At 39.5% G+C, this 13,070-nt stretch overlaps 1 protein-coding gene across 2 annotated transcripts in view; it reads left to right on the forward strand.

Annotated features, from left to right (window-relative positions):
- The window catches only part of PIK3R6 (phosphoinositide-3-kinase regulatory subunit 6), a 47,682-nt gene extending 34,628 nt beyond the window's left edge, over positions 1 to 13,054 (forward strand). For both annotated transcript variants that reach the window (XM_067463828.1, XM_067463827.1), the window contains exons 13-22: positions 1,231 to 1,690; positions 3,710 to 3,809; positions 3,953 to 4,075; positions 5,665 to 5,775; positions 5,907 to 5,997; positions 6,557 to 6,627; positions 7,968 to 8,058; positions 9,320 to 9,390; positions 12,125 to 12,237; positions 12,880 to 13,054. In XM_067463828.1, the coding sequence (XP_067319929.1) occupies positions 1,231 to 1,690; positions 3,710 to 3,809; positions 3,953 to 4,075; positions 5,665 to 5,775; positions 5,907 to 5,997; positions 6,557 to 6,627; positions 7,968 to 8,058; positions 9,320 to 9,390; positions 12,125 to 12,237; positions 12,880 to 13,036 (1,388 nt within the window). In that variant the 3' untranslated portion in view covers positions 13,037 to 13,054. The remainder of the gene's footprint in view (positions 1 to 1,230; positions 1,691 to 3,709; positions 3,810 to 3,952; positions 4,076 to 5,664; positions 5,776 to 5,906; positions 5,998 to 6,556; positions 6,628 to 7,967; positions 8,059 to 9,319; positions 9,391 to 12,124; positions 12,238 to 12,879) is intronic.
- Positions 13,055 to 13,070: the final 16 nt, after the last annotated feature.

Genomic DNA, 13,070 nt, shown 5'->3' on the forward strand with positions numbered 1-13,070 from the left:
AATTTGTGTGGCAGTACAGGTTTATTTCAAAAGTGCAAAATTCCTGTGAACACTGAGTATGTGGGCTCAACAAGAATGCCCTCATATGCTAGGTTTATGTTCAGAGATTCCTTTTTTCATGGAGAAACAGATTAACCTGGAATTGTCCACTTCTGTTTTTGATGTTGTGTGTGTGTGTGTGTGTGTGCCTTCAACTTCTGGCAACCCCATTACGTTTTTCTTAGGCAAGGAATACTCAGAGGTGGTTTGGCCAATTCTTGCCACTGAAATATAACCTGGTATTCATCCATGGGTAGTCTCCCATCCAAATTCTAATCAGAGTTCACTCTGCTTAGCTTCCAAGATCAGATAGTACCCGACACCTTTAGAATATTTATGTTGCTTTTAGGTAGTACAAAAAGGGGGAAATAAGAGGGAGGGAAAATGTAGCAGTACCTTTAAGATGTATCGGTTCGTATTTTCACAATGGTTTATTAAATTGGTTTGTTTTAATGCATAGGATATTGTTAATAGATCATGTTTATGTTTTAATGGCTACTCTGTATGTTTTATGTTATCTGTGGAAACCACCCTGAGTCCCCGAGGGGAGATAGTTATATTATTATTATTTGAAACACAACAAGATGAGTCCACAGCAGACACTAGGCTGGCTGTTGTAGCGGATCACACGTCAAACACTTCCCAAGTATCTAGGACTGTGTGATGTATCAGCGAATAATGTGTGCAGATCCCATCTCATTCAGCTGACACAAGGATTTAACCCATTGTGCCACTGTGCTCCCTATTTGAATGCATGATACTACATGCAAAGAAGTGGGTTTGCATCCATGAAAGCTCATGTAAAAATGCAAACCAGTCTTAAAGATACAGACCCATTTCTTTTGTTTTCTTCCCTTTCCTTTCTCCTTTTTATGCTGCAAGGGACTAACACAGCTTCTTGTTTGAAGTAGTATGGTCCCAGGAAAGAGATAATATGTTTTCCCAAGGCCATTTTTGTTCATTGTTAAAAGTATTTTAGCACCAGGAGGTAATCTGCATCCCATTTACATATGCTGCTCCCATGGCTCAAGATCACAATATCCTGGCATAGAAAGTTGGAGGATGCGGGTGGGGGTGGGTGGGTAGAAAACCCTATTCCTGTATCACTGTTCTAGTTCCACTTTGCATAATACTGTGCTTTTAGTTTTGTGAGAGTATTTAGAAAACCTCAAACCAATCTCAATTTTTCAGGGAAGGAGCTGGTGCTGTTCCTTCGTTCACCAAGTCAGTCCTGTGAGCAGGATTCTCTGAACCCAGAACTCGATAGCTTTGAATTCCAAGACCTGCTGTCAGAATATGACTGCTGTGAGCAGACACGTTTCTCTGTGCTCTCCAATGACAGTGGAATTGAACGGGATCTGGCCCTGCCAAGTAATGAAATGTCATCTTTCTGCACTGCTGAAGCTGAGCGTTCTCGGCTCCAGAGAAAGGGATGCATGAAGAAGAAGGGAACTTCTCTGGATAGCTTATCTTTCCTACAGAGTGGCTGCAGTGGGGAAGGGACAAAGCCTACTGAGAAGCTGCACCGGAAATCTGGTTGTAGTACCATGGAACCTATGGCCACAATGAAGAGACTGCACACAGCTCGTGTCTTGGTGCTGGGTGATGACAGAGTTTTGGGGCGCCTTGCGCAGGCATATTATTCCTTGAGGTAAGGATAATGCAGATCCGTCACTCTAAAATCCATCTATTTAAGAAAATTGAAGAGAGCAACTTGCAGCTCTGCATAATCGCTCTACAAAACAAGAAGCTAGAGCCATCTCCAAGAGAGTCAGCACTGTATAGTCGTTTGAATGTTGGACTAGGCCATTGGCAGACTAGGGTTTGAATTCTTGCTGAGACATGAAACCCATTGAGTGATCTTAGATAAGGCTTAGGAAAAGGCCAGAGCAAATTGTGCCAAGAAAACGCTGCTGTGATAGGTTTGCATTAGGACAGCCATAAGTCAGAAATGCCTTGAAGGCACACAGTAACCAGAGCTTCCTTTGGCTAATTGGTGTCTTCCTTTTTATCAGTGTTAGGGAAAGTTACCCTAAAATAAAGTAGAGCATCCAAAAACAAACAGGATACAAAGGTTGAGCATTCATCTCATTAGCTGGTAAAGTGCTGTGTGATGTGGCTGTAAAGAATTAAGAGCTTAGGCAGGCCAAGATGCAGAGTCCAATCTTAAAAATCACAAAAGGTTTATTTACAATAATAAAGAACTAACTACATTTCTTCTTGGTAAGGAAGCGGGTTTGAGCTACCCCAAGACCCATCTCTTCTAAGGTTTTAAGAGAGGGAAAAACACAAATCACTACATTTCTCTGACACACACTTAGAGAGAGATCTCAAAGCACACAGCACATACCCTCCATACTAAAGTGTGAGAAGAAGGCAGAAGTCAGATTCAAAAAGCTTGCAGTAGAAAAGTATCCATTTTAAACAAGCAATCAGAATGAGAGCAGAAAGAGAGAAGAGAGAAGAAAAAGATACATTCCTAACTGTCATTCAAGAGACATGAGGGAAGGGAAACCCTTAGTCCATACTTAGCTAACTAAACTATTACTCATTGAGGATTTCAGACTTGGGCAGTGTGGGGTTGAATCCCAACCATTAGCACATTCTTTTTCATAAGGATTTTTTATTTCCCTGACATGGCAAATGAAATGGGTCTTCTTAGCCATTTGCTTCTTGTGATTTGTTTTTGTATTTGCGAATATATCTATATCTCTATCTATCTGTCTTTTAATTTGAATCAGTTTCCTCAGACTTCAAGGAAAAATTCTCCACCTAGACCAGGGGTTCTCAAACTTTTTAAACAAAGGGCCAGGTTACAGTCCCTCAAACTATTGGGAGTGCCAGATAATAATTTGGAAAAAAATGAATGAATCCCTATACACACTGCACATGTCTTATTTGTAGTGCAAAAAAAAAAAACCCACTTAAAAACAATACAATAATTAAAATGAAGAACAATATTAACACATATAAACTTATTAGTATTTCAATGGGAAGCGTGGGCCTGCTTTTGGCTGATGAGATTGGATTGTTGTTGTTGTTGTGTGCTTTCAAGTTGTTTCAGACTTACGTTGACCCTTAGCGAGGGCCGGTTAAATGACCTTGGAGGATTGTATCCAGCCCTCGAGCCTTAGTTCCCCTTGCCTAGACCATTTGAGTCATATTAGACCATTTGAGACAGTGAGAGCATCACTCACTGCTGATTAGTTGAAAGTCCTCCTTATTTCTGAGTCAAAATGTTTTGTGTCAAGGGAAGTGTTCCAGCTACTGGATCAGGTTGACCTGAACAGTCAGTTTCTCGCTAACCTGAACTGGAGAAGAAACTCTTCAGAACTCTGCAGAAATTTCTCATTCTTGCAGGTCACTGTGGTATGGTTGAGAAAAGGTGTATATTGGGGAAAATAATATATCTTTGTCTAAACTGAAGTTCATTATATGATTGGGAGAAGAATAGAGAAGACACATTCGTAAGTGTTCTGTGGGGAATAATTCTCCTTCAACCTGGCTAGAGAATGACATTGTTTCCAGCAAACCAGATTTGTGGCTGTCCAAATGTTACATGCTTAAGTATCCAACAAAAAAAGGGGACCCACCAGGATGTGCTAGAAGAGATGAAATGACAAAGACCCAAATACAAATAGCAGTTCCCCACCTCTCTCTTCATTCACAGGAAGCGGGAAAGCAGACGCACTTTTCTTACACGGAGGCTAAAAGTGGAGTTTTACTATGTGCCTGTTGCAGAGGAACAACCCACCTCTTCTCCTGCTGAGGTGAGTAGCTCAGGGGCTTGCAGAAGAAGGCATGGCTAGATTGTGTTGGACTGTGTGTGTGCCATGTCTCTTTTGCGACTGTCCTGTCTTCTGAATGGAACCAAACCTGTGTGGTGCTTACCATATCTGGTCTCTTCTTCTAGGAATATGCTCTGCCTGACCAGACAGAGCTTTGTGAGTTGGCTGCTTATCTTGGAAGAGTTGACCCATGGTACGAGAGCAACATTAACACCCTCTGTCACATGATTCCAAAGCTGGCCACCATGGTAGGAAGGAGCCCTTTCTTTTGCTTGTACTCCTTATAAACCACAGTGAGGCTTTTTTGTCATGTACTCCAGATGCCAAAAGAAACGAGCAGTGCTTCCATGACTTGACCAGAAATATTGAAACACAAATGAGAATGTAATGACAGCCAGGAACAGGGCTCCCAGAACTTCAACCTAGACCAAAGTCCAGTAAATCAGAGTTTGGACATAACTGCCACGTAAGGAATTGCTTGTGATGAGTTTATTTTTTAAAACATCCAAGGCATAAATAAGTCACTATACAAAGGAAATGTAACGTGAGATAAATGACTGATCACCGTGCATAACATTGCTCCTTTAGTAGTGACTTCACTACTTAGATGTGCTATGTATCACAGACAAGTGGTATGTAGCATTTTTCACAATATAGCTATTTTATTTACTTATTAAGTTATGCGAAAAGATGTTAGATTAAAATGGTAAATATGCTAATCATAATTTTAAAGAGCTGTACCTAGTTACATTTTTAAATGTGTTGGCTGTCATCCTGTTGAGGAATTATGAATGCACAACCACCATAATTAAGTGGCTACACAATGATACTTAGACCAGTCCCTGCTCACCAATCTCCACTTACTTGGCAGCAGGAGCTGCTGCAGTTGACAAGGTTCCATCAGTCAGGAAGCCATTGACTGACCTCCCTGGCCCTTCCCATGAGCAATCTCCATTTTGATAGGCGGAAATGGTGCCCCTGTTGCAATTTCCCTTCACACTAGAGTTTAATCATACAGAGGATGGTGGGAACATCAGTCAACTGCTTCTCGAGGTACTAAGGAATGGACTCCCAGCAATCACAGCAACTGCTTCATAGTGTGTGGGAACTGGGGAACTTTCATGGTCTCTACAAGTTCCCTAAACTAGGTTGAGATATAGGGTTTGTACATACCAAACTGGTACATATGTTCAGGGTGTTTAAAAAGATGGATCTGATTTGAAATCACTATATCACTGTAGCCATGAACTGCCCATGAATGGAGTTGTAGTTTTGCAAAATCTTATCTCCCAGAGTACAGGTTCCCTCACCTCATTACAACCCCATGATTCCATTGAGCCAACTGCAAGTCGCTTCTAGTGTGGGAGAATTGACCGTCTGCAAGGACGTTGCCCAGAGGATGCCCGGATGTTTTTGATGTTTTACTATCCTTGTGGGAAGCTTCTCTCATGTCCCCACATGGGGAGCTAGAGCTGACAGAGGGAGTGCATCCGCACTCTCCCCGGATTCAAACCTCCAACCTGGCGGTCTTCAGTCCTGCTGGCACTAGGGTTTAACCCATTGCACCACTGGGGGCTCCTGGTATTAAACTGCATTAATTATACTGTGCAGATGCAACCTAAATAATTTGTTAAAAAATGAGATAAAGGATTGCAATGGCAAATACTGTGTTGGTGTCTTCAGTAGTGTTATAGTTACATAATGAGGTGTGGGAATAATTCATAGGTAGCCTTCCACATTCTTGTTTACTCGATTCACCTAGCGCCTGCTAGAAAAAGCAGATAGTTTTTTCATATTTTTAGACTGACCCAACCCAACTGTATTTGATCCCATACAGCCCATTTCTCCAAGCAAAGCTTCGGCCTCTGATCTATTCATCATTGATGTAATTGCATACTATTTACGTCTTGGTTTACAGCCAGTCTTCTTTCAAGTCTATGCTGTGAAGGTCAGTGTCCTCTTTCAGTTCTTGAAGCATTGTAACATTTATCATCAAATGGAACTTTTCAAAAAATCCCTGATAATATTTCACCCAGTTGGGAGGAACTATGTTCTGAAAGCCTCTTTTCTGCTTTTCAGCTTCTCTTCAGTAATGCAACTTTAGAACCAGCTGAGGACATTTTCCTCATTGAATTGAATATAACGCTTGAAGAATTCACCCCACCCACAGGTCTGTGTCTCCCTTTAGGGCTTCCTATCTATTGTGGTTTGTTTCCTTCTCAAATACTACAGTCTCTATATCTGGTGTCACATGTCTTCAGCCAAGCTGTGCTTCAACAGATGAAAGGCTGAGGAAAGGTCAGCTGGCTGCAGGTGCTTTTCCTTGAGGTGTGTGCTCTTCTGGGATTACTGGAGCCACCAAACTCAATGGCTCTTTTCCTCTCCACTATTCACTACATTTATGTAAAGCTTCACATAGTGTTTCTACGCCAGCTACACAAAGTGCTGTTTAAAACAATCAGGCACAAAAGAAAAACATCATTTGAAAAAGATTATTTTTATTGTTATTTTTAGAATTTGACAATAACAGGACAATCACCCCTGTCACCCACTCTCCCCCAAAGGAACAAAATGACCAGTTATAACAATATTGTCAAGTCTTACAATGGGCAAATGTTATCAAATCACTATACGTTTTCCATCAATCTGTCTCTCTCCATCTATCATGTTACCCTCTCTCTTGCTGGGAAATAACAGTGTCACCTAATCTGTGGCTCCTTCTCTTCCAGACAACCTCCCAGTGAAAAAGAAACCAACCACAGAGGTTCCTGGCACAGATCTTACACTATTATATAAAAAGGTGAACTAGATTACGGTGTGAAGATAAGAACAAGCAGGTTCTGGGAACCAACAAAGAGTTTCAGCAAAATATTGTTTTGCTCTCACCAATAACTGAGCTTAGAATGCCAGCATAATGTGTTAGTAGCTCTCATCACTGGAATAGAGAATAATGATACCATGTCGTCATTTTATTTTTTTACTCATTCTCTTGGAGCCCAGAGGACTCCAACTGTAACCACTTGCTTTGCTTCCAAAGTAAGGATTACCAGCAGGAAAGTGGATCATGGAATAAAATAATTCAATATTTCCATCCCCTGCTACTGACTCCAATCACTTTGCCTTCCCCCAATACTTTTTTTCATCCTCAACACAGGTTTAACACCTGCGTTTATGCTGAAAGTTTACTCTGCAGAACTGCTTCTTAAACTGTGGGTCCTGACTCCAAACTCAGTGTTGGGGTCACAAAAATTTGGGCAACAGTAAAGAGGCTTTTGAATACCACCTAGTGGTTGTTTTAAATATTACATGAATCTGTCAGCAACATTTAGTGTTTACAGTGGACTCTGCAGAAAATGCTTCAGCTGTACTCCACAAAAATATATATACCTATATGCCCAGGATCACATAAAAAATTCTCAGTTGGAAAGAGATCACAAGTGGAAAAGATTTAAGAAACCTTACTCTACAGTACTAACTAAAGAAGTAAAGCAATGATTGCATCTCCACTAAATAGCCTGTTGGAAATTGTCCTCTTTGCAAAGGAGAAACAGTAGCTGTACTTGGAACAAAAGGAGCTTTACTTGGAACAAAAGGGGCCGGGCTTTATCACAGCTGGTTAATAACCAGCGGCAATATATCTTATCAATTGAAAGGTTGGCAGTTTGAAGCCCAGGTTGGGGTGAGCACCCAACCTTCAGCCCAGCTTACTGTCCACCTAAGCAGTTCGAAAACAGCTGTGAACTGTGAGTAGAGAAATTAGGCACTGCTTAAGCGGGAAGCATTTTATGGCACCATAAAAGAAATACCAGGAAATACTGGCAAACAAAGGAAGGAGGAAGTCTTGATCAAGAATCTCCATTATAGAGGATGGAGTGGCAGCACCCCCCTGTGGCCAGAATCAAGCAAAACCTCCAGGGTGCCGAAATTGGGAAAATGCTGTCATAATACCTCTATCTGTTGTCTGTCAACATGTTGGCTATAAACTACATAGCTTGGGACATTTGTGGAAGAACCAAGGCCACTATAAACAAATAGAGAGGGTTTATATTGGTCACGACTTGGCTAGCTGAACTATTATTTCTGTTAAGAATTAATGCACTGTGAAAGATACTGGTAGTTGACATCCTGCTTTTTTTCAAGGTCTTGCTGAGTAACCGTGAAAAACATGAGTCAGTTTCTGTGCGATCCACAGGCTTGATTATGAAAGCCATACCCTCAAATGAAATTGAAGGTAAAGTCTCCAGTGGGGGTGGGGTAGGCATGCATACTTGGTCAGCTTTCATTCCAGTTTTATAGCATTTAACACTAGAGACTTGGAGTTTCACAGGTGAAACAAAATACTTTATTTGATTAGCTCTGTATCAGAATTCTATTGAGACAGCCTCAGTGTTTGCATTCCTATAATCAATGAAAAATGAAGGAATAATCTACATGAAGTGACTTGTGGTCTCTTTTCTCCATAGATAAAAAGCATGCTGCTGCAATAATAAAAAAAGCCATGACCGAGGTGTCAATTTCCTTTTGGAATAATTCAAAGAAGCACATAGTGTCCCTATGCAAAGGAATCTTGCAGCACCCTTGAAACTAACTGAAATAATTCATAAACTCCAGTTCATCAACTCTGGATTGAGCAGACAATGGTTTCCTGGCACACAATACACATATAATAGCTGTAGTTACCTCCCAAACCTCATAAGGGCTCTTGTCACCTCATCACGACAAGTTCTGCATCTCTCGTGCTATTCACAAATACAACCTGTGCATTAATAGCTGTATAGATGTGTTCCTAGGCACTTAACTTAATGCATCAGATGAAGTAAACTTTAGTTTACAAACATGTATACTACCAACGGTTTTCAGTCAGTTGCAAAGGTGCTACAGAATCTATGGCTATGCCTCTAAATTCTACAAATGTAGAGTCCATAGAATGCAAATAATTTGCTATGGAAGAGGGTTTGACGTGATAGTTGTTTGCCTACCAACTTTCTATTTTTGTTCTGTTGGTGACACATTGTTCTTAGATCTGCAGTGAATACAGATTTCATTAGGGAGATTGTCCTATCCTCATGCTGGACCCTACTTCTAGGAAGCTGTCCCATTTGTGTATACACTTAAACAATCACAAAATGCTTGTGTATATTAAACCCTAAGCAAAGTGTGTGCTTCACAAGGTTTTACAGGTGCTTAGCCAGCTTTTGGTCTACATGGCCCTTTTACTTCAAACAAGCAAAATATGCTCTTCCAGAGCAAAAAAGAAAAAAAAGTTGTGTTTGGAAAATGGACAAACAAGCTCATGAGTTTATGTATGGGTCTATTTTGCTGCAAATGAACCAGCTTAGATATGCTTATAGAGAATGAACATATGGGGCATTGTTGATTTCGGAGAATATGACGATTTTCCACTCAAGGCAAAGAAATAGAAACAAGCCTGGTTGCTTACTCAATGTCTCTCTCCCCCCCCCCCCCCCCACCTTTTATTGGTTCTCTTGCAGATCTGGTGTGTCTAAGTGTGAACATTGCTGAAGTTGTAAAAATTTCCAATATATCTGGACGATCATATTCTGTAAGTGCCATTTTAATTCTTCAAAAATAGCAGCTTAATAGTGCCCCCTGGTGGCGCAACGGGTTAAACCACTGAGCTGCTGAACTTGCTGACTAAAATGTGGGCGGTTCGAACCCGGGCTCCCGCTGTGAGGTCTAACTTCTGCCAACCTAGCAGTTGGAAAACATGCAACTGTGAGCAGATCAATACATACCACTTCTGCGGGAAGGTAACGGTGCTCCATGCTGTCATGCTGGCCATATGACCTTGGAGGTGTCTACGGACAATGCTGGCTCTTCAGCTTAGAAATGGAGATGAACACAATTAGACTTAATGTTGGAGAAACCTTTACCTTTACTTTCATACTTATCAGTGTATGCAGGAAAAGGAGATTGGTGTCTTTTATATACTTCATAATAGTAAGTAAGAACAAGTGAGAACACGCATGCTGAATTATTTGTGAATTATCTAAGTGTGCAAAATAATTTTAAATCTGTTCTGAAGATTTTCGGAAGCAAGCCTTGGGAGCTGTGAACTTGTAATGCATAATCTATAGACCTGAACATTGCCACTATACTTCGACTTTCTTATTGTTCTGCTGATCAAATGGGATTTCTTTTACAGAAAATCTCCAAGTTACAAACAAGTTCTGTAGGTTTGTTCTTAAGATGAATTTATATGTAAGGTGGAACAGGTATTTTTTTAAACTCCAGCCATCTATATAAATAAAAATGTAATGTTCATTTGTGGGATTAACATAACTCAAAAATCACTGGGAGGATTGACACGACATTTGGACACAATACACGTATCAGGCCAAAGAGTGACTATCACTCATAAAAACACTGAAAAACACGGCAGAAGAGACTTTAGAAGCAAAAAAATAAAAATACAACGCATGTGCAAAACCACATACATACACATATATACACACACAAAACACATATACACAGACTGGGCCACAGCAACGTGTGGCAGGGGACGACTAGTATATATATGGCTGGAGTTACATACACACACACATAAATACATACATAAGTTTAGGATAGCATAGGGAAGAGTGACCACTCCTGTGATGTTTGTTTTGCTGTCTGTGCCTGCTCAGAAGATTTCACCTCACTTTTTGGATTTTAGAAAAAAAGGGGTTAATGAGAAAGCTTCAGAGGACACCCCTTTTCCCCATGGTAATTCTTTCAGGAGTGAATTTCCCTTTTGAGGTATAGATTTCTCTCATTTCCTGTTGTCCCACTCCCATTCTTAACTATGAGTCATTTGTAAGTTGGATGTTTATAACACAGGGACTGCCTGTGCTCTTGCAAAACTCTTACCAAAATTTGGGCAGATTACAAAACTCTTGAGAAAATATTCATAATTACTGTGACTGTCTCAGTAATTTGCAAGAATATTATATCTTACAGCCTCTTCCCTCCTGTTTGACAAAACATAATTATTAAGGTCATTGTGACTTTATTGAGTACTCTAGGGAAACTTCTAAGCAGTTAATGGTTTTGTATTATTATTTTGTCAGTCCTTGCATTTACTTTGATATTTGATCTGGGATCCCTTTCTATCTGCTTATTATAGAGCCTGTTCCTTTGTGCTAGGAAAGAAGCATGCACTAGTATGTTCAAGTTAAATCCACGGGTTTTCAAGAATACACTTGGCTTCTTTGATGAGACCTGATTGCTTTCCAAACACATTCCATAGTTTCTTCTGATATTAAGCTAACTAGATACGTCCGGAATATCTACACTGCCCTACAGCACAATCCTTGGCAAACACTTTTATTTCAGCTGATTTATCAGTCTTTATTAGATACTTTCACTCTATTTCTGTCATTACTCAAGATTTTTTGAAAAGCCAGGCTTTTCCTTGCAGTGCCAAGGACCTTTTTGTATAATAATGTGTCAATCCTGCTATTATTCCCATGTGTTTATCAAAATGTTGATGAAAATGAAAAAGAAAGAAAAAACCTCATGGCTTTCCTACAGTGGCATGCCAAATGTATAGGCTAAAATATAAAATATTAGATTTCAGGTCACATTTTTTTTCCTCCAGAATTAAATGCATCGTTAAATAAACATCTCACAACTAAGAAAGAAAAAAAGGTGCATTTCAGAGGTGTATACATGCATGCAGACATTTGTATTTCACTTGAGACTTACTCATCCTTTACTAACAGTAATCTCTACTGATCTGAAGTTTTGAATAAAACAAATATGACTTCCCAGTTGAAACAGCACATCCAGTGCAATTAGTCTCATTAGCCAAACTGAGAAATGTATTGTTAATGAGTTCTTCGGTGCATAATTTATCAAACAGACTGGCTACATAGTGAACACTGAAGTTTCCGCTCCTTTCAAAATCCAAATTACACCTTTACCTTGTGACTGTGGCAGCCTGAATATTAATAGACAATACATATTAGATATTTTCTGCAGATGAAGCTGCATAACAACCTGTATGTTCTACAGGTACAGTCCTCATACAAATTGGTTTTATTGACACACGTTGTTTATTGAGAAGCATAAGAAATGAACTATTTTGTTGAACCTGAGCTACAACTGAAGTATGAAAAAACAGTGTAGCTCTTGGAGCTTTTCTTTTGGTTTATTAATTGGCAATTTAGAATTTATGCCATAGTTTACCAAAAACCAGTGCAAAGTGCTGTTACCAAATATATACTGTAAATCAATTGAATAACTAGAAATGCTTGCATTTTCCAATCTGAGTGTCTTGCATCATTTTATTTCAGTTGGTGACCAACACTATTCGAACACGGAACATCAAACTCAGAAGTACAGAGCAAAGGTCCTTCACTGTGTGTTTGGACAAAGACTCCAGACGAGTTTATAAGAATGTGACCAGGTTAGTTTCTTTAACACTCTGTATCTCAATAGACGTTCTTCTAGGTTTCTCCCTCCCACTCCGTAAAGTCAGTTCCTGAGGATGGTAAGGATGCACCCAACTCTAGAACTAGCTTTAAAAAAAGTGGAGAGAAAGTATTATTAGTGGTACATTGGTTCCTAGCATTCTTTTCATTCTATTGGATTGAATATTTAAAAATCACTACTGCATGTTTTAATTGGTACATTATTCCTTTTATCACACTTTAAATGTTCCATATAGAAAAAAATGTACTAGAGGCGACTGACTCGCATGTTTTATTCACTGAGTGTTCTTCCTATATCAGATTTATTAGAAAAAATAATTTGACAGTGAGGATATTTTATTGTACTTTCTACCTTGGATACTAGTCTCAACCATTGCCAAGTAGTTTCTTTTTGTCTGATATAAATCAAACATGATTTATGTATGGAGAGGATATAGGAATGTTTTTTCCATTTCTCTGAAATTTGAATCATACTGGCTGAATTTACAGTTCCTGGGATCATAGGAGTTTTCAGAGAAAGACAACTTTGTATCAGAAATGAATGAACAACATACCAGATTGTGACCTTCAGCTTGTATACTCCATTAATGTGAAATGCATTTTTTTTAATTTCACAGTATTGAAGTTTTTCCATGCCTGGAACCTAGCTACTGCTTGCAAAGGACAAAAAACAAACAGACCAGTTTGCAGGAAGAAGAAGACGTAGGACTAGCTAAATACCTACCAAAATCTTTATTACTACCTATCAACACTTTTGCGGGAATTATTCAGTGATGCGTCTGGCAGTTGCAGCAAACCTAACATTTTG

Source organism: Anolis sagrei, chromosome 2 (assembly GCF_037176765.1).
Source record: "Anolis sagrei isolate rAnoSag1 chromosome 2, rAnoSag1.mat, whole genome shotgun sequence".
Classification (NCBI taxonomy): domain Eukaryota; kingdom Metazoa; phylum Chordata; class Lepidosauria; order Squamata; family Dactyloidae; genus Anolis; species Anolis sagrei.